This window comes from Martes martes (genome assembly GCF_963455335.1).
Source record: "Martes martes genome assembly, chromosome: 16".
NCBI classification, from domain to species: Eukaryota; Metazoa; Chordata; class Mammalia; order Carnivora; family Mustelidae; genus Martes; species Martes martes.
Genome location: NC_137904.1, coordinates 9,688,238 through 9,713,794, shown reverse-complemented (window position 1 = coordinate 9,713,794; position 25,557 = coordinate 9,688,238). Strand labels below are relative to the sequence as shown.

Genomic DNA, 25,557 nt, shown 5'->3' with positions numbered 1-25,557 from the left:
AACAAACAATCCTAAAATTTGTATGGAACCAGAAAAGACCTCAAATAGCCAAAGGAATGTTGAAAAAGAAAACCAAAGCTTGTGGCATCATAATTCTGGACTTTAAGCTCTATCACAAAGCTGTAATCATCAAGACAGTATAGTACTAGCATAAAAACAGATGCATATAATGGAACAGAATAAAGAACACAGAAATGGACCCTCAACTCTATGGTCAACTAATCTTTGACAAAACAGGAAAACACCTGGGAAGCTCAGTCAATTAAACGTCCAATTCTTGATCTCAGGGTCACGAGTTCAAGGCCTGCATTGAGCTCCACACTGGGCATGGAGCCTACTTTAAAAAAAAAAAAAAAGGCAGGAAAGACTATCCAATGGAAAAAAGACAGTCCCTTCAACAAATGGTGTTGGAAAAATTGGACAGCCACATGAAGAAGATTGAAACCAGGCTATTTCCCTACACCATACAGAAAAATGGACTCAAAATGAATGAAAGACCTAAATGGGAGACAGGAATACTTCCAAATCCTAGAGGAGAACACAGGCAACAATCTCTATGAGCTTGGTCGCAGCAACTTCTTGCCAGACATGTCCCCAACGGCAAGGAAAACAGAGGCAAAAATGAACACTGGGACTTCATCAAGATAGAAAGTTTTTGCACAACAAAGGAAACAGTCGACAAAACCAAAAGACATGAGATGCTTGGGTGGCTCAGTCAGTTAAGCATCTGCCTTTGGCTTAAGTCATGGTCCCAGGGTCCTGGGATTGAGTCCTTCGGTGGGCTCCTTACTCAGCGGGAAGCCTGCTTCTCCCTCTGCCTCTGCCTGCCACTCTCCTGCTTGTTCTCTCTCTCTCTGACAAATAAATAAAACTTTATTTTAAAAAAAGACAATGGACAGAAAGGGAAAAGATATTTGTAAATGACAAATCAGATAAAGGGATGATATCCAAAATCTATTAAGAACTTGTCAAACTCAAAACCCAAAGCACAAATAATCCAATCAAGAAATGGGCAGAAGACATGAACAGACATTTCTCCAAAGAAGACATACAAATGACACATGAAAAAAATGTTCAACATCACTTGGTATCAGGGAAATGCAAATCAAAACCACAATGAGATAGCATCTCACACAGGTCAGAATGGCTAAAATTAACAAGTCAGGAAATGACAGATATTGGCGAGGATGCAGAGAAAGGGGAATCCTCTTACACTGTTGGTGGGAATGCAAGCTGGTGCAGTCACTCTGGATAACAGTATGGCGGTTCCTCAAGAAGTTGAAAATAGAGATACCCTATGACCCAGCAATTGCACTACTAGGTATCTACCCAAAGTTACAAATGTAGTGATCTGAAGGGGCACCAGCACCCCAATGTTTATAGCAACAATGTCCACAATAGCCAAACGATGGAAAGAGCCCAGAGGCCCATCAACAGATGAATGGATAAAGAGGATGTGGTATGTATACACATTGGAACACTACTCAGCTATAAAAAAGAAATCTTGCCACTTGCAGGGACGTGACTGGAACTAGAGGTTATTATCCTAAGTGAAATAAGTCAATCAGGGAAAGACAAATGTCATATGATCTCACTCATATGTGGAATTTAAGAAACAAAACAGAGAATCATAGGGGAAGAGAGGAAAAAATAAAACAAGACAAAATCATAAAGGGAGACAAACCATTAGAGACTCTTAATCATAGGAAGCAAACGGGATGGGGTAACTGGGTAATGGACATTAAGGAGGGCACGTGATGTAATGAGCACTGGGTATTATATAAGACTGATGAATCACTGACCTCTACCTCTGAAACTAATAATATAGTATATGTTAATTAATTGAATTTAAATTAAAAATTTAAAAAAAGACTTGCTGTAAATTTTTATGCAGTGAGATGGTGTGGGCTTGACACAAGGATGGCCAAATATACTGAAAGAATAGAATTGAGTCCAAAAACAAAAACAAACAACAACAACAAAAGAGAACTGAGCCAGAAACAAGCACACATACAGGTTCCCTAAGTTGTGATCAAGTGCGATGGGAAAAGGTGGTCTTTTCAGTAAATGGTGCTAAGTCAATCGGATATCCTTATCGAAGAAATGTTATCTTGACTCTGACCTCATACCAGATTCAAAAGACAGGCTCCAGATGGACTACAGATACAGACAGAAAGTAAAACATTAAACCTTTAAAAAGAAACCATGGGAAACATATGCCCATGCAGGAATTTTTACATAAATGTTCAAATCAGCACTATTTATAGTAGACAAAATGTGAAAGCAACCCAAGTGTCCATCGAAGGTTGAATGGGTAAACCAAATGTGGCATACGTATGCAATGGAATATTATTTGGCAACAAAAATGAATGAAATTCTGACTCACATTACCACATGGATGGACACTGAAGACATTATACGAAGTGGAAGAAGCCAGATACAAAAGCCCACATATTGTATGATTCCATTTACATGAAACATGCAAAATAGGAAAATCCACTGAGACAGAAAGTAGAACGGCCACTTAGGCCTGAGAGTGAGGGAGGGATGAGGATAATGGTGTGATCGTTTAAGGATTTAGGATTTCTTTTTCAGGTAATGCAAATCTTAAATGGACTGTGATGATGGTTGCACTACTCTGTGATTATCTTAAAAGTCACTGAATTATACACTTTAGATGGATGGATTGTATGGTACGTGAACTACTTCTCAATAAAGCCAACTTTTTTAGGGGTGCCTGGGTGGCTCAGTTGCTTAAGCATCTGCCTTTGCCTCAGGTCATGGTCTCAGTGTGCTGGGATCAAGCCCCACATCGGGCTTCTTGCTCAACAGGAGGTCTGCTTCTCCCTTTCACCCTCCTTCTGTGCTCTCCCCACCCTCTCTCTCTCAAATAAATAAATAAAATCTTAAAAAAAGAAAAATAAATTTTTTTTAGTGGAGAGTATTTTCATCATCTTGGAGAAGGTAGTGGTTTCTTAGGACACCAGAAGTGCTAACCATACAGAGAAAAGTGATAAACTGAACTAAGCTAAATTAAGAATGTTTGTTGATCAAAGGCACTATTCTGAGAATAAAATGGCGACCCATAGCCTGGAAGAATTTACTGCAACTCATATCCAGAATATATAACATCTCCCATTTTTAGGCTAATTTTTTAAAGGATTGTATTTATTTATTTGAGAGAGAGTGAGAGTGAGAGAGAGCATGAGAGGGAAGAAAGTCAGAGGGAGAAGCAGACTCCCCATCGAGCTTGGAGCCTGATGTGGGATTTGATGCTGGGACTCCAGGATCATGACTTGAGTTGAAAGCAGTCGTCCAACCAACTGAGCCACCCAGGCACCCCTAGGCAAATTTTTAAGTCCCTTTGCCTATTCTGTGTATGTCTTGATTTTGAATCCCTTCGCCAACCTGGTTGTGTAGACACTGCTGATGGCTATGCTAAAACCCACCAGCAGCCCCTCTTTCTTTGCAACTTCCTACAATAGAGCCTGGGAAGCCCCCGGTTCACTTCCCCAGTCTTCCTTCCAGTTAGTGTGATCATCTTATCTCATTTTCCCAGGACTTGTCCAGTCTTGGCACCAAAAGTCCCTGGATCTCCATCAGTCCCAGGCAAACCGAGATGGTCTGACAACCTCCTTACAAGTTCAAGTACCCATATGACCCAGTTCTGGACCAAGACCTAAATGAAATCCCTTCAGAAGCATCTGGAAAGGCTCCTGCACCCAATAAGAAGGATGATGTGGGAAGGGAGTCTGCAGGTTTGATCTGTTGCCCATCCCCCTGCTTGAACATAGGTATTATTTCTGGGGCTATGGCACTCATCAAGCAATGAAAGAATAAAGGTAAGCACACCAAGAGTGGAGACGCAAGAATACAGATGGGGCCCTGCTCCTTGGGGGAACATTGCTGGACAGTTCAATTGTGCCAGCCACTGGGAGACCCTAGGCTTCTATCTATTTTATTCACTGTTGGTTGCATTTTCTGTGACTTGCAGCCAAAAGCATTTCTAACATCTATACCGAATTTTTTTTCATTTGTTGTGATATCTCTTAAAATTCAGCACTCAGAATTGATCTCAACATCCATTTCCCTCCCCTTCCTCTCCAATAATCCCCGGTTGCAATTGGGATGCATATGGTTCTGGTTCCACACCTGGATCCTAGGGTAAAACTAATTATAGGACTCAGTCTATGCTAATTAGAACATTCCATCCCCAGCCAGTGTCAAGTTGGTCCACCTGGAATCACTTCTTCCTGGGAACAGTCCTTCTGAAACGGAGCATGGGGCACGTATCCCTGGGAACTGCCAGCACCCATCATAGGACCAGGTGGAGCTCCTCCTCCTCCCTAGGACAGGTCTCCACCGCAGAAGGGAGGGCAGAGAGACAGGGAGCAGGACCTCAGAGACCTCACTGAGCTTGGAGCAGGCTCTACCTGAAACAACACTGTTCAGGATTTTCTTTTCAGATACTCGATTGAGCCAATGAATTCCCTTTCTTGTTACTTGAAAGTAACATGACCGACACAGCAGCCCCACCAACCTCTCTGATATGGGTAAAATACCTAGAATGCCTAGCTATGGTCACGTTAGAGTTTTAACAGTTATGTGGTCCTTACTGAATTACCTCCTAGAACTTCACCCCACTTTGGGCTCCCATTTCCTCCCTGTGAAGTAAGAAGACTGGATTAATCCTTCCCCTCCAGGGGAGGGTCACCAGGGCCCCAAGCCCCATGAGTGAGCAGGGAAGCCTGCTTTCCCCTGGATTGTCCCTCTCCTGGGTCCTGCTACCAGTCATAGCACATTACCCCAGGACAGCCCTCACTCCCCTCCGGGCTTTGTCTCTGCAGTGCCACTGCCTGTAAACCCCTCTCCACCCTGCCCTCCTGGGAGGTCCAGCTCAAAAGAAGATTTCAGTCCCTCTGTGTGCAAGTATTTACTCCCCACTCTGGCTTCCCATGGCATTTTGTTCAGCCTCTCCTAAGACCACATTCATCAGTACATTATATTATGAACGTGTCACAGGTGTAAGTTTTTCCACAACACCATGGGCTCATATGTCACCTCGTTATTTTTGTCTTGTGAATTTACATATACATTTGTACTATGGTAAAATACACATAACACATAGTTTACTATTTTAACCATTTTTCACCTGTTCCATTTCTGACCTGGGCAGATTCAGCTCTCCTTGCACAACTTCTGGACTCTGGACTTCTGGACCCAAGTGACCCTCCTGCCCCAGCCTCTCAAATTGCTGGGACTATAGGTATGCAGCACTGGGCCCGGCTTAACTAATTTTAAGTGTATAGTTCAGTAGAGTTAAGCACATTCACATTTTTGTGCAACCATCTTTATCATCCATCACCAGAAGTTTTTTTCTCTTCCCAAACTGAAACTCTAGTCTCCATGAAAACTAACTCTTCATCCCCTTTTCTCTAGCCCCTGGCAACCACTATTTTACTTTTTGTCTCTGTGAATTTGACTACTGCCAGTGTCTCAGGTGAGTGGAATCATACAGTATTTGCTTCTTTTTTTTTCTTTCCACTTGGTATAATGTCTTCAAGGTTCAGTCATGTTGTAGCAGATGTCAGAATTTCTTCCTTTTTTAAGGCTGAATAATATACCGTTGGATTGTAGACCCTATTTTGTTTATTCATTTCTCTATCAATGGACACTTGCATCATTCCCACATTTTGGCTATCATGAATAGTGCCTCTGTGTACAAAAACCTGTCTGAGTGCCTGCATGCAATTCTTGTGGGTTTTTTTCCCTTTGTTCTGTGAATGTGGTATATTATATTGATAGATGTTTATATATTGAACCATCCTTGTATTCCTGGGATAAATCCCATTTGGTCATGGTATATAATCCTTTCAATATGCTGCTGAATTCGGTTAGTATTTTTCTAAGGATTCTTGCATTAATATTCATAAAGAATATTGGTCTGTAGCTTTCTTTTCTTGTAGCTTTTCTTTTCTTTTCTTGTAGTTTCTTTGCCTGGCTTTGGTTTCAGGATAATGCTGGCCTCATAGAATGAGTTAGAAAGTGTTCCCTTCTCTCCAATTTTTTGGAAATATTCAAGGAAGGTTGGTGCTAGTTCTTTAAATGTTTGGTAGAATTCACCAGTGAGGCCATCAGGTTCAGGGCTTCTCTTGGACGGGAGGGTTTTGTTTTTTTAAAAGACTTTATTTATTTATTTGACAGAAGGAGACACAGTGAGAGGGAACACAAGCAGGGAGAGTGGGAGAGGGAGAAGCAGGTTTCCCATTGAGCAGGGAGCCTGAGGCGGGGCTCGATCCCAGGACCCTGTGATCATGATCTGAGCCGAAGGCAGACACTTAATGACTCAGCCATCCAGGCGCCCCGACAGGAGGTTTTTGATTACTGATTCAATCACCTATTAAGATTTTCTATCTCTTTGTGATTCAGTATTAATAGATTGCATGTTTCTAGAAATTTATCCATTTCATCTGGGTTATCCAATTCATTGATGTAAAGTTTTTCATGGTTCACAGTACTCTCTTATAATCAGCTTTATTTCCCTAGAATCAGTCCTAATGTCCTCACTTTCATTCCTGATTTTAATAACTTGAGTCCCCCAACTCGGTCTCTCTCAGTCCACTTACCTAATGTCTTGTCAATTTTTAAAATTTTCTTATGTTTTAAAGAACCCAGTTTGGTTTTACTTATTTTATCCCTTTTTTCTTATTTCTATTTTATTTATCTATTTCTATTTCTATTTCATTTTCTATTTTATTTATCTATCTGTTTTATTTATTTATATCTAATCATATTTCCTTCTTTCTGCTAGCTTTGGGCTTAGTTTATTCCTTTTCTAGTTCCTTAAGTTGTGAAGTTCGGTTGATGATTTGAGATCTTCCTTCTTTTTTAAGGTAGTCATTTACAGCTATAAACTTCCCAATTAGTCCTGCTTTTGCCGCATCCCACAAGTTTTGGTCCGTTGTGGTTTTGTTTACATCCATACCTCTTCAAAGTCGTTTTAAATCCTATTTCAGCAGTCAGTTGCCCATAGATGAGAGGAAGTCAGAACCAATTAATGTTGGGATCTCTTCACTCCCAGACATGCAGAACAAATAAGAACTTGGCTGCTCCAGGACCATGGGCAGGTCCTGACTCTCAGGTGAAGGGTTCCCCAGGCAGCATCACCCCATGCTCAGGCCAGTCTGGTTCAGTCGGGTGCCCGAGAGCTACGGGCAGCAGAGAGGCAGAAGATGAAAGGTGTCATGGGTGCTGGCACCGGGCAGGAGTGAGGCTCGGCAGGTGGGGCCCAGCTGATGTGCAAGGGGCTCCGTGGCGTGGCACACGGTCACAGTCACTCTGGGGGTGCATGCCAGACAGTCCCTTCCCGCCCGGCTCTCCGTGTTGGACCCCGGGGCCTGTCCTGGTGTGCACTTCTCCCACCTGGAGGGCAGGCGATCCAGGCCAGTCCAGAAGTTAGGGGGTCGGGGTTGAGCTCCGGTCTGCGGCATCCACCCCCGGAGCCCTGCCTCCTGGCTGCAAAAGCAGATGCTTCCCCTGCACCCGCATCCTGCTTCTCCACTCCAGCTCCTGGGTGCTACGCCCCCCACCACCCAGCAGCCCTCAGCTAAGGAACAATGAGTGCTGAGGGGCAAAACCCCAGCGCCTCCCTTCAGGGTTGGGACAACTTGATGCATGCTGAGTGGTCTCCCAGAGGTCCCGGAAAGAACTGAACCCCAACTGCACACAGCAGTAACCGCTAGTGCCTACACACTATAACTGAACCACCCTTTCTTCCCCATCTCATTTCCACTCTCCTATCCATGCTCCTTGGAATCACTTTCCAGATACACTTCTTGCATTCAGATCTTTGTCCCAGCATGTGCTTTGGGGAAATCCACCCAGGATAGGCAACTGGTATTTTAGTAAGAGCTAGCATTTAATTGAATGCCCACAATGACTCAGACTCTCAACAATACCGTGAGAAACCTTTATTATTGTTTGTTTTTATCAGTGCATCAGTCAAGATAGTTATTTCATGCTTCTGTAACAAACCACCCCCACATCTCAATGGCTTCATACCACAAAGGCTGGGCTTAGTGGGAAGGGTCTCTCTTCTTATAGAGCTTCACAGAGTAAGAGGTGTTTGGTCTCTTGTGACACCATCATCGTGACATGATTCCACGTCAGAGGCCATGGAGGACCACACGTGGGCTTTTCCTCGAGGACGTGTCAGCTGCCACTTTTGCTTTGGTTTCCCTGGTCAAGTCACATGGCCATACCTCCTCCGGGGAGCGAGGTAGGGGGAAGGGATGGAAGTTTGGGTGAGCACCAGTAAAGCTGATCACAACCATCATCTTGCCATCACTCCCTTGACTGAAGAGGTTCCCGGAGCCCCAGAGAAGCCAGATCAGCAAGGGGTCCACAGCTACCTAATGTCAAAGCCGCCAAGGAATTGGAAACCTCATTGCCTTTTTTGTCCTAAGCTTCAGGTTGCTTTGCACATTCTATTGCCCCTAAGCGAGTTCACGTTCACCCAGATTCAAGGGGAAAGTTGAGGTCACTTTGCAGAGAAGATGTGGGAGAGAGATATTGCTGTGGCCACCACATCCTGCAAAGGAAGAGGTCATCGGGGTGAGCACTTACCCCATCCTGGCGACTCCACCCCCACAAGGGGAACTGAGAGGAACCACTCCTCCTCACCAGGATGACCTCAGAAATCACCCTGCCCAGGTAGATGCCCCCACCCTGAGTGTCAACTCTCACTAATTTTTTGGTACCTGAAGTGCTCCGTTGGTATCTGGACTAGAGTACATGAAATTTGGTGGCATTGAAGGGACCCTCAATCTCATCAACTACATACATTTTTTGTGACACTGGAGTCCCACCACTACTATGTAAGGTAAGCAGGGTAGGCACTGTTATGCCCCCCCCCCCTTTATGACAGATATGGAAACAGACCCAAAAGTTTGCAAGGTCAATACTAGGTCTTGGGGGTGCCGAACCCTGTCCCCCAGCCTCCCAACCCACTACAAGGGTCTTGGCAGGACCTCTCTTCCAGGGTAAAAAGTGAAGCTTTTTTAGGGGAATTAGTCAATGGGATGGAGAAGGACGGGATGTTGAAACAGAGAAAGGAAGCTGCCTCCCCATCACACCTGTCTCCTGCAAGGAAAAATTTCTTGAATCACCCAAATTTAAACAAGAATCAACTTGTCCAAACTTCTTTTTATCACATAGTGGAAACTGAGGTACAGGACAGGAAGGGGCTTGGCTAAGGTCACACAGAGGGTGTGTGGCAAAGTGGGTGTTTGAACCGGGTTCCTGAAGCCCCTGGGCCCTTAGGGTGGGGGTTGGGGGCAGGGATAGCATCCACTTCCGTGCGACAGAACACAGATGTCATCCTGCTTTCCAAACAGAACAGCTGGCAACCTGATTTCTAAATTTTTAAATTTTTGTGTCTTTTTAAATGTTTTCGTCAGCCATCCCCAGGACTGTAAAAATAGAGCTGTACAGACGCAGGCAGGGCCGAGCCAGGAGCCAGCCTGAATATTCAACTGAGGGGTGCGGAGCTTCAGAAACCAGCAAAAGCCCGATGAATTAACCAGTGTCCCCGAGCAAGGCGAGTGCCCTGTTCCCACTTCCTGTTGCTTCCTCCCAGGCCACAGACCAGATGAGAGGAGCCCCTGCCGGAAAGCGAATGGGCTGGGTCTCTGGGTTCAGGGGAGCGCAGGTCAGAAGCCCCGTGGGGCAAGAGGAGGCAGCTACATTGGGATCGTCTCTTCCAGGGACCCTCCAAGTTTTCAAGAAGGTGTTTCCTGTGAAACCTGATTTCTCTTTCTCCCTACCTGGCTCCTTTATTCATTCATTCATTCATTCATTTTTAAAGGTTTTATTTATTTATTTGGGAAAGAGAGAGAGAGAGAGAGTGAGAGAGCATGAGAGGGGAGGTCAGAGGGAGAAGCAGACTCCCCATGGAGCTGGGAGCTCGATGCGGGACTTGATCCCAGGACTCCGGGATCATGACCTGAGCCGAAGGCAGTGGCTTAACCAACTGGAGCCACCCGGGCACCCCCTGTCTGGCTCCTTTAAACGCTCTCTTTGGCGTCTGGAAGCTCCACCCAGGGGGCTGCCCTATCCATTCCAGGAATTCAGGGTTATAGCAGGGACACAGGTCCCTCAACCTCACCTAATCCTGGTTTTTATCTCTCTATGAGATTGGATGGTTCATTTGAACATCTACTTATTTATGGGTCCTGTAGACAATCACCAGGCGCCAACCAGTCCCTGTGCTGGGTACAGATGAGGCTAAGAAGGACAGGCTGACCTGGAAGACACTCACAGTCACCCAGGGGGATAGGGTGTGGGCAGGTCACTGTAATAAGCTGGCTGATAGCTAAAGGTGCCTTAACAAGCTAGGGACCAGGTAGGGATACAGTGGAGGCTCTGCCTACCCCTGCCTCTTCCCCCACCTGTTTCCTGTCCCTGTCTACCCTAGTCGCTATGTGGGCCTTGTTTCAGGGCCCCACCCACCCAGGTCATGTCCCTCCTGCCCCGGCGTCTTCACACATCATCCCTTTCCCATCCCCGCGATCACCTCCTCTGCCGAGATAACTCCTGCTCCTCCTTCTTGTCCCAGTTTATACGTCTGTCCCTCCCTCCCTTTGGCCCTCATTCCCTCTCATGGAACCCACAAAGCAGTGGGTGCTCATCAAGGTCTCCACCATCAGGAACTTGATCTTCAGGATCCTGGATCCAGAAACCATTTTCCAGAGGCTCCAGTGGGGAGGAGTTTCCGGGGGCTGGAACCTGGGAGACCACTGTATCCACAGGAGAGCCGAGGTCCCCCAGCCAATTGGATGGCTCAGGTTCAAGGTCCTGGTGTCCACTCAGTGCTGGCATATTTGCCCTGGGGCTCCGGGGCCTCTAGGGCATCCTCGATGGCCACCCCTACTCGGATTCCATACAGGGGAGAGAGTGGGGTTCCTCATGGCCCACCACCACCTTCTCCTTTGCTTGTGTGGCCTATGCTCAGGAAGGCAGGGTTGGGGTCTGTCTTCCTCCGCACGATCCTGCACTTAGGACAGGGCTCAGCATACCGAAGACCTCTTTTCTGCCTTCCGCCTACAGGGATCAGCTGGAACCTGAACGAGAGCCCAGGCTGAGAAGAGAGCACGAGTCTTGGCTCAAGTCTAATGCAGCCACAGACAAACGCCAAGCCTTCCTACCAAGGAAGAGGAGGGGGAGGCCCACCAAGAGGCCAGTCACTGTCCCTGGAGTCTGGTTCTTCATCTGGAAGAAGGGCTTGTGGAACAGCCACCAGCTGGGTGTTTGTGTTGTGTTCAGGCCCCGGCACATGGGCACGTAGGCACGTGGGCACCCTCTCCCACCTCCGTGCACCGCCTGGGTCCTTGATGGGGCTGTTGGGGTGTATCCTTTCACTCGCAGCCTGCCAATAGGGATACAAACCATCTCACCAAGAGATCGCATGTTGTGTGCCAGTCACACTGGAGCAAAATCATAATCTCAGCGATCTCTCAACTCCCCCCAGGCTCAGCAGACCCTTGAGGGCCACAGTAGCCAGGAAATATGGGATCTGATGGCAGCCGGCCTGAGAGGACCCTCACTCTGACCTCACCACCCCCCACCTACCCAGAGAGAGACACTTCTCTCAAAAGCCACCATCTCTCCAACATCTGTCTGCTTTGGAGCCCAGGTCCTAATTTCTGATCTTTTTTTTCTGAAAGTCAGAGGGATTTCCTGTTGTTCCCAGGATCTCAGTGATCTGACTTAACCCCTGAGGAGACAGACTGTCTCTTTCAAGCCCACACTCCACCCCTTACTAGCTGTGTGGTCTTGGGCAAGTGGCTGAACCTCTTGGAGCCTTGGTTTCCACATTCACAAGTGGGGACAATACTAGTACCTGCATCAGGCTTTGCTGTGACGATAAGTGGGACAATATGCATAGTTAGACCAGCAGCACACAGTAGGTTACCATCCTTACCCTCATGACCTGTGGTCCAGGTGCCAGCCTGAGACAGGGGCTTTTCACCTGCTGGGACCCATGCTGCAGCAACACTGAATGTCGGAGAAAAGAGGCAAGCACAGTTGGAGCAGACTTGAGAAAGACAATGCATTTGGGAGGTCCGAGGGGTCCTGCAGGCTCCAGAGGTGGGTCTGGAACCCGGGAGAGCAGGTGGGGCTGCTGGGGGTGGGGGTGGGGGTGGAGGGAGCTGTCCAGGAAGGGGGTGCTGAACTCAGAGAGGAAGGGCCAGGAGAAATCTGGTCTGTTGTGGACTTCAGTTTGGTGGTTCCTCAACAAGTTAAGCATAGAGTTACCATATGACTCAGGAATTTTGCTCCCAGGTGTACGCCCAAAAGAACTGAGAGCAGGTGTTCAAACAAAAACTTGTACATCAGTGTTCATAACAGCACTAGTCACCATCGCCAGAAGATGGAAACAACCCAGGTGTCCTTCAACAGAAGAATGGTAAACATTAAAATGTAATCTATCCACACAATGGAATATTAATAGGTCATAAAACAGAATGAAGTCCTGGTGCGTGGCATAGCATGGATGAACCTTGGAAATATGCTAAGTGAAAGAAGACAGACGTGGAAGGCCATTGTTGGATTCTATTCACATGAAATCTCCGGGATATGCAAATGCACATACAGAAAACATGTTGGTGGTTTCCAGGGACTGAGGGAGGGAAGCATGAAAAGTGACAGCAAATAGGTTTGGAGTGATGAGAAAGTTCTGGAACTAGATGATGGTGCAGGCTGCACAGCATGGCAAATGTACTTAATGCTACAGAATTGTGCATTTTTTAATGGTTAAAATGGTAAATTTTATGTTATATGTACTTTACCACAATTTTAAAAAATCAACCCATTTGGCCACAGGGTGACCTATTCTTCTGGTCCCTTTGCTGCCTCACAGGTTCCCTGTAGAACTGGATTCTTCCTTCGGCCCTGGATATCACACCATGGGAGGAGAGGCTGGGCCATCGAGGTCATGGCAGTGAGATGGGAGGGTGCTGACCACTCAGCTGTTGTGACCATCAGCCACCAACTAGCTGTAGGACAATGGGTCACTGGAGCACCTTCTCTGAGCTTCAGAGGCCTAACCTGTGATGGCAGGGTTGGACTAGAGAGAGACTCTCAGAGAATCTGTCTCTCCTTTCTCTGAGAGCTTAAATGGAACCATATGTTCTGTCCTGACCTGTGAGAGCATGAGAACGGGCAGCACAGTCTATCCCAGGACCTCTTGCCCAGGCTTACAGTGGCCCCAAGGGCTGTGAGGCCAACACCCTCCCCCTGCCAGGCTCTCAGAGTTCCTCCTTTCAAATTCTGGAAAGTAGCCCAACATGGGAATCAGGGATTCTTAATATTTCCTGAATCATAGACTTCTTTGAAAGTCGGATAAACCCAACAGACACTCTCCCTAGAAGGGTACACAGAGGAGGGTTAAGGGCACCTGTTTATTGTGATTTATATTCTTCATATGGTTTAGAGATTAAGAGCAGTGTTGGCATAAGTTGGACCGAGTCCAAATCCCAACCCTGCTATGATTCACTATCCCTGTGTACATCCTGGGGTTTCCATCTGCAAAATGGGTGTATTAATAGTACCCACCCAAAGATTAGATAATTCATATATACCACTTGGGAGATGCTTGGAACTCACTAACCATTGGCAAGCCCAGATTCATCTGCTCTGCACCTTCCCTCCACTTGGGAGACAATCCCTCCCAGCTCTCACCTCCTCAGCTAGAAAAGGCTTCCCTTTGTCATCTTGTCCTCACTCTCCCTGCCCCCTTTCCCTGCTTTCCAAATGTCATCTCTCATAATTGTCCTTCTCTTTCCCTTTCCCACTGCCAGGGAAGCAGTGGTTCTCGCATGTGGTCTTACAATCCAACAACTCTGCCATTGGCTCTTTCTCCCTTTTCTAAGGAGAAATTCTAAGGAGAAATATTGTCTAAAAAATAATTTGCTTTATGTCTTCCTGTTCAAGACTTCAATTTCATGCCCAGTCATTCCACGTGTATTTGAAAATAGTGTAAATTCTTTTTTGAACTCTCTATATGAATATATGTATAGTATACATGTTCCTTACTTTTGCCTCTTTGATCTGTCAGTTTCTGAGAAAAATGTATTCAGGTTTCCTGCTCTGATTGTGAAATTTCCCATTTCTGGTAGATTGTCTCTTTTAGCAACATGAATCCAATTTTGTCCCCTTTTAATGTTCTTCTTTGAATTTTGTTTCATCTGATATTGATGTACACTCATCGATAACCCTTTGTTAGGACTCATGTAGTATGTCTATTCTCCTATACGGAAACTTCCTGAGTCATTACCATTTATATGTGTCTCTTGAAGGCAGGATTGTATTTTTTTTAGAGTTAAAAAAAAGTTTTATTAACATATAATGTATTATTAGCCCCAAGGGTACAGCTCTGTGAATCGTCAGGCTTACACACTTCACAGCACTCACCATAGCACATACCCTCCCCAATGTCCATAACCCAACCACCCTCTCCCTACCCAGGATTGTATTTTTTATGTGGAGATTCTTCTTCAAGTTTTAATCCATTCACATTTATTGCAATTATTGAAATGCTTGAACTTATTCCTGATATTGTTTTCTAGTTATGTTTTGGTTTTTTTTTTCCCTCTCTGTTGGTAATATTGTGATCTTGGCTCCAGATTGTGATTAATTCTTACACAATCAACACTTACTTAGATTTAATAACTTTTATTGGTTCTTGGTTAATCATTGTTTCTTGTACTTAATTTCTTGGATTAATTTTTCTTGCTAGAGCACATCAATTAGTATTCTTTTTAAAAGGGAGTTCTTTCTTACATTTAGCTGGGTATAGAATTCTGAATTTGAAATTATTTTCCCTTAGATTTTGAAGATAATTACTTCATTTTCTTCTTTTTTCTAACATTATGTTGCTTAGAAGTAGTCTGGTTTTCATCCAGAAATATTTAGAATTTGTTATCCTCAGCGTTCTAAAATTTCAATACTCTGTCCAATAGTCAATCTCTTTTCATTCATCCTGCCTGGCACTGGTGACCTATTTTAGTCAGAATTCTAGGACACTGTCAAGCCTCAACCCTGGACAATTTCTCCCCCACATTCTTGTCTCCTTTTGGACTAGGAAACAAAATCTCATTCTTTGTATCTCCTTTTATTTTGTACCTTCCGTCTCTTTGCCCTTTAAGTGTTGCATTGTAAGAGTCCTCAGCTTAATCTTCCAACTCACTATTTCGTATCCAGCTATGTCCACTCTGCTATTCAACCTATTTATTGAGGTTTTTTCCCATGACTAGATTTTAGTTTTCTAAATTCTTTAATTGATCTTTTTGAGGATCCAGTATTCTACTACATCTCTCTAAGGACATTGACCACACTTGTTCCAAATTGTTGTTCTGGCTACATAACTCCCCTTCCTTGGGTCTCAATTCTCTTGTTGAGGAGTGTGATGCCATCATTCACGGACTCATCTTTGTATCTGAATTTCACTCTAGCTGGAGGCACCACATCGACTTCCTACAGCCTGCCTTCACTCATTCGGTGGGAACAGAATATACCATTATGCAACCCCTAGTGTTCTGTATTAGGGGGTCTCCATTCTCCCTGGGTGTTACCAGCTTTCTGGGACATGCCTAACTCTTCAGCTACAGCACCCACACTTGCTCCTCCTCACTTCCCCAAAACACAGATAGTGGAGTTCTCTGTTTGGCCCAGTTGTGTGCTTGTGTGCATGTGTGCATGTCTGCATGTGTGTATGCGTGTGTGTGCGAGAGAGAGAGAGAGAGAGAGAGAGAAGCATGTGGGTAGTAGGGACGAGGGTTCAACTTACCTGGTGGCTCCCGCTGAGGTACCCTAAACAGTTAAATAGTTATTCTGCCAGGAATAACAGGGTCCTCTTGAGTCCCCAGATCCCCCCTCCAGGGCCTCTGGCCACCCCTCTCCCAAGGCTCCTTCCTTCCACAACGCCCAGCTATCTTTCACCTTTGAGGTGTTAGGCATGTCTGTTGCACCGGCAGCACCATTCTTGTTTTTCACATCGTTGGGATTTGGGTCTGTGCCGGGAGGCTTCGGTGTGAGTCAGCCGCCACTTGACTCTCCACTTGTGTGTGCCTGTAGGTGTTTTCCTTTCTACTTGGAGCAGCGGCTCTGGATAGCAGGAATGGTATGGCCTTCGGAGTTGGACAGAACCCAGGCTCCACTTTCTCAGCTTCAATTTTCACAAAATTAAAACCAGATTATCCTGGTCTGACTTCGTAGTCATGTGGGAAGATTAATGACGTGATAGAGCGTCTGGAGTACACTCAGTAAATGTGGGGTCCTTTCCCTCCTCCCGACTCTTTCATCCGCTAGACAGGAAACGCCTCCCTAGAGCTTAAGTTTGAAGCTAGTGGTTCAAGCGGTTAGTGCTGAGGGGGTCAGAAGAGGGAAATGTCCCTGCGGGCTAGGGCAGTCTGTGAGAACTTTCTGGGGGGGGGGGGTGGGGGGGGTTGGGGGGTGGTGGTGGTGGCAGAGGCAAGCAGGAGTGAACTGAGTGGAGAGGGAAAGGGGGGAGTTGCAGGCTGTGTGTGGGGGGGAACAGGACAAGGTCAAGAGTGGGAATGTTGGGCAAACAATGGTAAGCCTTGTTTAGGGTCAGAGGCCAGGGGCTCAACTGCCACCAGGGGCCAGGAGATGACTCAAATATGTGGACAGGCCTGGGTCATGGAGGGAGTGGAGACAAATCCTCCAAGGCACACAGGCGTGAGCCCGTTCATCCAGCATCTCCACCCAGCACTGCCCAACCAGGACAGTCGCCAGCTGTCCCCGGCCAGACTCCGGGGCACTTGAGTGGGAGGATATAAAAGCTCCCCTGAAAAAAACACCGTTAGCCAATAACACGTGCTTCAAGACTCCAGCTTGTGCCTCAGGTTTGTGTGGGGCGCCTTGTGAAGGAGAGAAGGCAGCAAGCTAGGGTGGGACCCCGCAGCAATGCCATCTCCGTGGGCAGAGGGGCCCGTAAGGTCTCCCAGCGCCTGCATTCTCCCCGAGCCAGGTCTGCCCGGGACTACAGTCTCCCACCTGCTCTCTCCCTGGAGCCTGAGCTGCCCCCCTGACTCTGCTCTCTTAGGTCAAGGTTAGAGCGGATGCCATTGACCCATCTACAGTAATCAGTAGCTGAGGTCCTCTCCATGCACCGCCCAGGTTCAGCCCACAGGAGTTTCCAGAGCGTACAGGGGGTCAGAAAGAGAGGCTGGTGGTTGGGAATATCAGTACGGGACCAGAATATGGGTAAGTCTGGTCCAGGAGGCCAATGTCTCTCTTGGGACCCCAGGGAGGCACGGAGCTGTCGGAGATGGTCCTCTGGCTCCATCCTGTGGCCATCTGTGTGAACTGCAGCTCCCGCTCTCCAGCCGGTCCGAGCGCAAGAGAGGATCCCAGCCAGGGAGGACGCTGCAGAGTCTGGTAGAACACTGAACGCGTCACAGGCTTGGTCTCCTCAGCCCCGCTTCTCCCCTAGCCTCTAAATTTTAAGTACCCTGATGATGTCTGCCCTTTTTTAGACTCCAGCCTATGCTTCTGAACCAGCTTCGTGGAATCTAATCTAGGATTTTAAAAAATTTATCCAAATTGCCAATAGGGCTGAGGTGTTTGCTGGACAGTGATTTGGCTCCTATTTTTTTTCCTTTTTTTTTTTTTTAAGATTTTATTTATTTATTTGACAGACAGAGATCACAAGTAGGCAGAGATGCAGGCAGAGAGAGAGGAAGGGAAGCAGGGTCCCTGCTGAGCAGAGAGCCCGATGCTGGACTGGATCCCAGGACCCCGGGATCATGACCTGAGCCGAAGGCAGAGGCTTTAACCCACTGAGCCACCCAGGCACCCCCCTATTTCTATGAATTTCTATCCTAAAGAGTCGTTTTGTCCCAGTCCCCACCTCATCCTTGGAGGGCTGCCACTCTGGGGCTTGGGCTGACGCCTTCGTCTCCAAGGCCTGGCCCCCAGGCCTGGGCAGCTTTGGATAAAGACCTGCAAATGTGGGGGGTGCCTGGGTGGCTCAGTCAGTTAAGCGTCTGACTCTTGATTTCAGCTCAGGTCATGATCTCAGGGTCATGAGATCGAGCCCTGCTTTGGGCTCCGCAATGAGCATGGAGCCTGTTTAACATTCTCACTCTCCCTCGCCCTCTGCCCACTGCTCACAGTCCTCTCTCTCTCTCTCACACACACACACACACACAGACACACAGACACACACCCCTGCAACTGCAGCCACCAGCTCAATCCAACCCTTCATTCCCGCAGATGGTGCAGGGCCGGGAGAGACAGCAGCCTGCCTCCCCACCACGAGGTCGGAAGCTGGGGTTGGCCCCAAACCCTCCAGCAAAGGGCAGCAAACAGCACGTGTGAAGACACAGGTAAGATGCTTCCCAGGATCTGCAGGGGTCCAGGTATCTGAGAGATGCGGGCAGAGGCAGGTGGGGAAGGATCTTCCTTGAGCTCTGAGGAGTCTCCCCTGTACCCTCAGGGAGCCAAGGCTGACTTGGGATCTGCACAAGCTCCCGACTCGGAAGCAAGATGACTCTTCTCTTTGGGCCTCCTGAAGTCCCTGAGGGTGGCTACTGTTTGAGGTTTGTGGCCTGGGGGTATCCTGCCCACCAGGCAGGCTGGACAAGGGTCCTCGGCCTGACACCCAGGCCTCCACCTTGTCCACAACAGCCCAGGAGGAAGGGGCAAGAAGAGCTGGTCCAGGAGGGATCAGGGAGTTTAGGGAATCTGGCCCTTCCTTCTTTCCCTGCAATGGGCTGTGTACTCACTCACCGCTACCCGTCCCCGCCTCGCCACCAAACCCCCAACAATTCCGAGAGTGGGCTGTGCTGCCACCTGGTGGTCAAGCCAGGATACGCGCCCCTGGATCCCATCAGAGTGTCCAGAGCCCACCCCTCCACCCCAAGGGGCGCTCCCCGCTACCCAGTTCACTACCTTGTTTCACGAGCAAGTCAGTTTCCTCCAGGGAGCAGCAGCATCGTGGAATAAACGTCCCTATTTCCTGCAACCCTTTCTCATGCAATCATGGAAGCCGACCAACTCTGGAACAGCCTGAGAGAGACGCGGCTTTGCAGAGCTCCCACAGCAAGAGGGTGGCAAACCCACGCTCCAGACTCCCTGTTCCCAGGCCCTCCCGCTGCCAGGCTGCCCTCGGGGCTCTTCGCTGCAGGCTCTGGGAGCTGCCTTCAGAGCCCATCTCCGCCCACTGGGTGGCCCAGGGCTTATCAGTTAACCTCTCTGAGCCCTGCTTCCTGGGCAGGGGGTGGGAGAAACCAAATAAACGTAAACTAAAACTCTATAGATAAGCAGACACATATTTGTTATTAACTATAACTGGTAACTATTTTTTTTAATTACCATCTAGAAGTAACTCCGCCTCTTTCCACCTAAAATGGCCTTCTTTGGTGTTAAGCATCTAACTCTAAGTCCTCATTCCTTGGAGGGGCTGATATCCCCCCTGGCTTTTCAGAGGGTCTTGCTCATTTCCGTCCTGGCCAAGAGGACGTCTGGATCCAGGAGCTGGCTTCTGTGTGGGGCACAGGTGAGGTCTGATGTCTCCTGGTTTCAGGTTGTGAGCCTCACCCTAACTGTTGGCCCTCCCGAGTCCCTCCTTCAGGGGTAATGAGGGTTTGCTCTGGGCCCCAGCCAGATTGGGGGGGGTCCCCCTGCAGTCCTCAGCCCCGGGGCCACTTGGTCCCTCCTTGGTGGCCACCTAATGAGCTCCCAGCCAGGGTCCTCCTCCATCTTCTGTATAGGCATGCGGAGACCTTGAATTCATTTCTTCCTGGGCCAGAGGGAGAGCCAGGATTTGGGGGGCCACCTTGGTCTCACCAGCTCAGTGGCTCCCCTGCTTGTGAAACTAGCCTCCTCAGCCAGCTGGGTTGGCTGCTGGAATTGCTAACATGTCTCTCCCACACCTGACACACACACTTGCTGGAGGGTGGGGGAGGGGGTCCCTTTCCAGGAACCCTGTTCATCCTTGCTCTAGCTGTGGTCACTTTCTCCAGCAGGTCACTTTCTCTCTAGTGGGGACTGACCCAGGCCATCTCCTCCTTCTTGCTCACATCATGCATTTCCTGATATAGACAACCCGTGCCCGACTTCCCTTGGGACAGTGGGACTCCAGGCATTGCCTGAATGCCAGGAGTGTGGGGGAGGACCATGGGCAAATCAGGCCCAACAGGTCATGTACCAAGGGTCACGCATGCTATGTTACATTCGTCCTTCTGCCTGGCTTGCAGGGGTATCAGTGAGCTTCGCCCCCCCCCCAACCCTCTCCCTCCTCTTCTTCCTTTCCCTTCTACATCTTCCTCTTCTCCCCTCCCCAGCACCCCTTTCCTTGGGCTTGGGACGAGGGCCAACTCAGCCAACTCTTCTGACTTCTAGGCAATGCACAGGTCTGGCCTGGTCCTTTCCCACCTGCCATCGGGTCTACTCACCTTCAGATAGAGGCCCATCCCTGGACCACGGACACGGCTTTCACACGGACACCTGAGCCCTTAGAGAATTCTGGATCGGAGTACGGTGTTGTGTAGAGCTCACAAGCCCCAGAGCACAGTTGCCTGGGCTACAATCCTGGCAGCACCAGTGACTCGGCACAGCCTCGGTCAGGACCCCGGACTCTGCTGAGACCACAGCCCCATCAGTTAAGTGGGAGTGACCCCAAGGGTTATGAGGCCACAGAACATGCCCATCAGCTTCTGCAACAGGGTCAGTGCTGAGGAAATGATCATTACTACAGTTATGATAGTGGAATGGGTCCCAGTGGGGACACCGTGACCCAGAAGAGTGAAGGAACTATACTGAGTCTTTTTGCCTAAAATCCCTGGCTGACCCAGAGGTCATCACTCCTTCCAGGGGCTCTGGTCCTAGGACCCAGACCATTTGCAATATTTTCAAAGGGGTAAATCTCCACTTCTGACCAGGGCCACCTCATCTCAGGGCAGGACAAGCTGGCTTTCCTAGCGGGAGGGCAGATTTCCTTCCTTGTAGGCCATGCAATGGTTCGAAATCAAAACATATGCCTCTCAGGCTTTGAAGAAAGTCACCTTCATTTCAGTTGTGTGTCTCCGTTCGGCAGCAAGAACAAAATCACGACGCCACGCAGTCCTGGCATCTGTCCTTGGCTGTTGCAGGTGTCTCCCGCCCCTCCTAGCACCATGAGGGCGGCGGCTGGCCCCTTGGCAGAATGACTACCACGGGGTGGGCAGCCGTCTGTGCTGGTTTCCTGCCCAGGTCCCACCTCCCCTTTCTCTTCTTCAGCTCCCCATTCTGTGGATTCCTCCCTCCTATACTCACTCCTGCTCTTTGGCTACACCCTCCAGCCCCAGGACCTCTGCACGGCCTTCCCTCAGGCCAGAGGGCTCTCACCTCGGCTACCCAGACCCCAGCAGTGCCCCCTGCTGGAAGGGGCCTCTCCAGGACGTCAGGCAGGCCAGGGCCCCACTCTGCTTGACCCCACGCAATCCCCAGGCCTCTCCTGGAGCGCTGGCTCTAATTACAGTGAATTCTGGATGGTCTGGGCGGGGGGGGGCACATTCCCAAGCACTGACTACAGCAACTTTGCCCCGCAATTATTTTTTCTCCTTTAAACGAACGAGGCAGCTGAAGTGGTGAGTGTTACCTCAGGGCAAGGGAGCCTCGAGGAGCAAAGAATGGATTCAGCCATGTATAGCTCTGGAGTTCTTAGACTGGCCTTTAAAGCTCCTGGTACTCTTCAGCTGAAAAGGGAAGGCTCTGGAAGCCTCGGAGCGCCGCGCCCTTGCCATAGCTCCGTGAGGAGCAGACCTAGAATCAGCCCCCCCCCCACCTCCACGGGCTGGGAGTGGACAACAAGGGCTGGCAGATGCAGGGGAGGGAGACCCTGAGAGGGGGCTCTGTGACCCGGCCTCCCACCCCACCCCTCCTCAAGCCCATGGTCCTAGATCTCTCTCTAGGAGCCAGGAGCAGGGGGAGGAAAAGCTGCAGGAGGTGAGCAGGCAAAGGGGTCTCCCTGCCCCCAGCAGGGTACAGTCGGGGCAACTGTCTCCCTGTGACCGAGGTGGCCCGTCCCCCAGACACGGGGCCCTAAAGCTGACTTCGGGGGGGACAGGCGGTGCCAGCAGCGCCAGCACCCGTGGGTCCAGCGACACCAGAACAAGGATGAGGAGGGGGTTCCCTTCACCACCGCCATCACTACACCGAGAAAAGTGCCCCCACATCCAAACACGCCCCCCACTCCATGCTGGGGACACTCCCTGGAGAATCTCAGATGTGGTTGAGAGAAGCCTGATGGGGTTACGGTTCCGTCCTCAGCAGAACGAGGCCCCAGGACAGAAATGAGCAAGTGCCTTTTTTGTTTTGAGGGCGCTGGGCTGGCTGGGTCCGGTCCGCTGTAGTGGCCTTGAGCTAGCCCCACCCCACGAGCAGCAGGTGCTCCGCAGGTCCTCCTCCCAGACAGAAGGTCAAGTCCAGGGAGACGTTGGTTCTTGCCAAGCCAGCAGCTGTGATGTCCTGCCAGTCCCAGGCCATGGAATCCCCGGGGGTGTCTGCCCGACCACCAAGCAGGGGAGAATCTTAGGAGAGGGCATGAAGGCTCAGTGGGCAGGCCTCTGCTGGCGACTGGGGCTGGAGGCCACAAGGCACAGGCACAGGCAGAAAGTACATCATGCAGGTGACACGGTCTCGTGGCTCTTAGACAGTGGCCTGGTCCTCGAGTGGGCAGCAACGGAGGGTCTCCGGGGAGCAGCTGGAAGCCAGCCCTCCAGGGTCTAAGTTCTTCCCAGAGCCTCCGGCTGGCCAAGAACCGCCCCCCACCCCACCCCGCCCTGGACGCTGCCCGGCTTGGTCAGGTGACGCAACCCCAAATACACTCCTGCAGAGCCCCCCCCACCACCACCAGAGGGGTATAGCCGAGGTAGGGTCGAGGTGGGGCCGCGCCACGAAGACTGCCTTTGACCCAGCAGACAGTGCTTCTTCCTCATCAGGATGGCCAAGCTGGCCCGAGAACCACAGAGCCAAGACGGTCAGCCAGCCCGAGCCTCGGAGACTTTCTCTTGATGTCACCAGAGACGCCACCTGCTGGGGCAGCCCAAGTGTGCCCGTGACAGGGGCCTGCCAGGAGGTCCCCAGAGATGGGGCAGTTAGGGGTTCTCTGCAGGGCAGTGATGGGGAGGATAGCAAGGGGGCGGCAGGAGGTGGCGGGACGAAGGCCTGAAAGCCTGGGGAGGTGAGGGTGAGTTTGAGTTGCCACTTCCCAGTGGGCCGGAGAGAAGAGAGGCCGGAAAGAACGGAAAGAACGAAAGGAAGAGCATAACGTCACCCGGCCCCTCCCCACACAGCTCCTGGGATCTCAGGAGGAACTTGGTGGGGGAGGGGAGCAGAGAGCCGGGGCAGGGCAGGAGGGGCTGGAGGCTGGGGGGTGGGGCATGCATGGGAAGGAGGCATGTTGGGGGGGGACAGGTCAGCGTGGTGGGGGGCCTACCCAGGGGACCACCATGGCCGCCAGCTCCTCCTTCAGCCGCTTCCTCCTCGGTCCCCCGCAGCACCCGTGGCGAAGTGGGCAGTGAGGCCGCACCTGCTCAGCCCCCTCAGGGGTGCAGGGGGCGACCCGAGTACTTACAAGATGTGGAGCACAGTGCCCAGGGGCCAGATGCCAGAGGATGTCAGGTCAGGGACTAGAGGGGGCCACATCCTGGGGCGACACGTGAAACGCATTTATTTTGCCAGCTTTCGACCAACGTTCAAGGCTGCTGACTGGTGGGGCCCAGAGCAGGGCCCCCGGGACACGGGTACGAGAAACTTCTGAGCCGGTCCAAGGCAGGGCAGCCTGTGGTGCCAGCACAGAGCCTGGCATGCCCTGGAACTCAGGGAGTGTTTGCTGAATCCATGGTGGGCCCCCGGGGGGAACGGAGACCGGGTGGGAGGGCAGGGGAGAAAGGGGTCGCGGCCCAGAATGTGAGGGCTCGTCCCACCTGCTCCTGCTTGTAGCCCTCTCACCCTGGAAGCACCTCACTGCTGGCTCCCTGGCTGAGGGGCCGCAGATGGGGGGACTTCCCTGAGGGACGGGGGGAGGCCTGCCGGCCCTCGGCTCCTTGAGGTCTGGAGCCCCTAGTCCCAGCCCGGCCGTGGCCTGATTCGGCCTGAGCTGCCTGGCTGGACGTGTCTTGTCCAGGGCCCTTGGGCCAGCCAGCCCTGCCCCGAGATCAGTTTAAGGCCTGGCAGGGCTGGGGAGAGCGGGGAGACATGCAGTGGGCCTGGGCCATGTGAGAGGGAGCCCCCCGCCACCCTGGGGCCAGAGCCCTAGGCGCCCCCCACCCCCACCGGGGCCCTGAGGCGGGAGCCCTGAGGTCCGGGGCCCCCCGGAGAAGCCCAGAGCACAGTCCAGCTCAGCGGGGCCGCTTGCTGTCCAGAATGGCCTTCCAGTCGTCCGCCCACGAGTGCAGCCTGCGGCCGGGGGGCTGCAGCTGCACGTGCCGGTTGTGGCAGGCCGTGAAGAGGATGTGCTCCCAGCTGGGGTTTGGCTCGGCCCCTGCGGGCAGGAAAGCAAGTGCTTCAGTCCCCCAAGTACCAAAAGCGTCCTCTTCCCCATCACCAAAGTGGTGACTGAGCTCGCACCTGTCTTGTGGCAGGTGGCCCGGAGTAGGGGAGCGGGCCCACGGGAAGCACGGGGGGTGGGGGAGGGCTGTACCCAGCGGAGGCACAGCACACGGGGACCTCTCTGCCGGCCACCACGGCGGCCAGCGTCAGAGGCTGAGCCCCGCTGATGCCCGGCCCGTCCCCTCTGGCGGGCTCAGCCTTCCCGCCCCGGCCAGCGCCAGCTCCCGCAGCTTCTTGGCTCTTGGCCATGAGCCCCACGAGCCCCTCTAAGCTCCCATCCCTCATGTCCACCTGCCTACACTGGCAAGCAGGTGCTGCTCCTGCTCCTCTCATTCTGGCCTGACCCCCTGCCCCCATCCCACTCCCCGTGGCTGGTCATAGAAGCGGCTCAGGGCGCTGTGCCCGCCATGGGCTCGGACTCTCCTTGTGAAACCACGTGGTTTGGGAGGTCACAAGTGGGAACACCCATGAATTCTCCCCTCTGGACACTGTGACTAGTGCAGAGATGGTCATGCTTCCGAAAGCCATTAGGGAAGCAATATTCTGGAATCTTCCACTGAGGTGTCCAAAAGAATAGGATTTACCCCCCAAACTGCGGAGAGGAGAGAGCTGGCCTGCATACAAAGAAACCAGAGCAGAGTTGGGAGACAAAGGAACTGAATTTGGACTGATGTTGTTTGAGCTCCGAGGTTCATCATGCCTGAAGCCTTCCTACCTCACCTTGCCAGGTAGGTGTGCTGACAAATTTCCCCTCTCCTTCCTAAGTCAGTTTAAGTTTTATTTGTTTGTTTGTTTGTTGGGAGGGAGTCACCTATAAGCAAAAGGGATAAATACAATTCCAAAACCACCTTCAACTAAAAAAATGATGCTTTGGGGGCACCTGGGTGGCTCAGTGGGTTAAAGCCTCTGCCTTCGGCTCAGGTCATGATCCCAGGGTCC

The 25,557-nt window shown here is 50.6% G+C and overlaps 1 protein-coding gene across 1 annotated transcript in view; it reads right to left on the bottom strand.

The window, feature by feature from the left end:
• Window positions 1–24,407: 24,407 nt before the first annotated feature.
• The window catches only part of NT5M (5',3'-nucleotidase, mitochondrial), a gene marked incomplete at both ends in the record, with an annotated part of 42,972 nt that continues 41,822 nt past the window's right edge, over window positions 24,408–25,557 (bottom strand). The window contains one exon of the mRNA XM_080826779.1: window positions 24,408–24,550. Within this exon, the coding sequence (XP_080682905.1) occupies window positions 24,408–24,550 (143 nt within the window). The remainder of the gene's footprint in view (window positions 24,551–25,557) is intronic.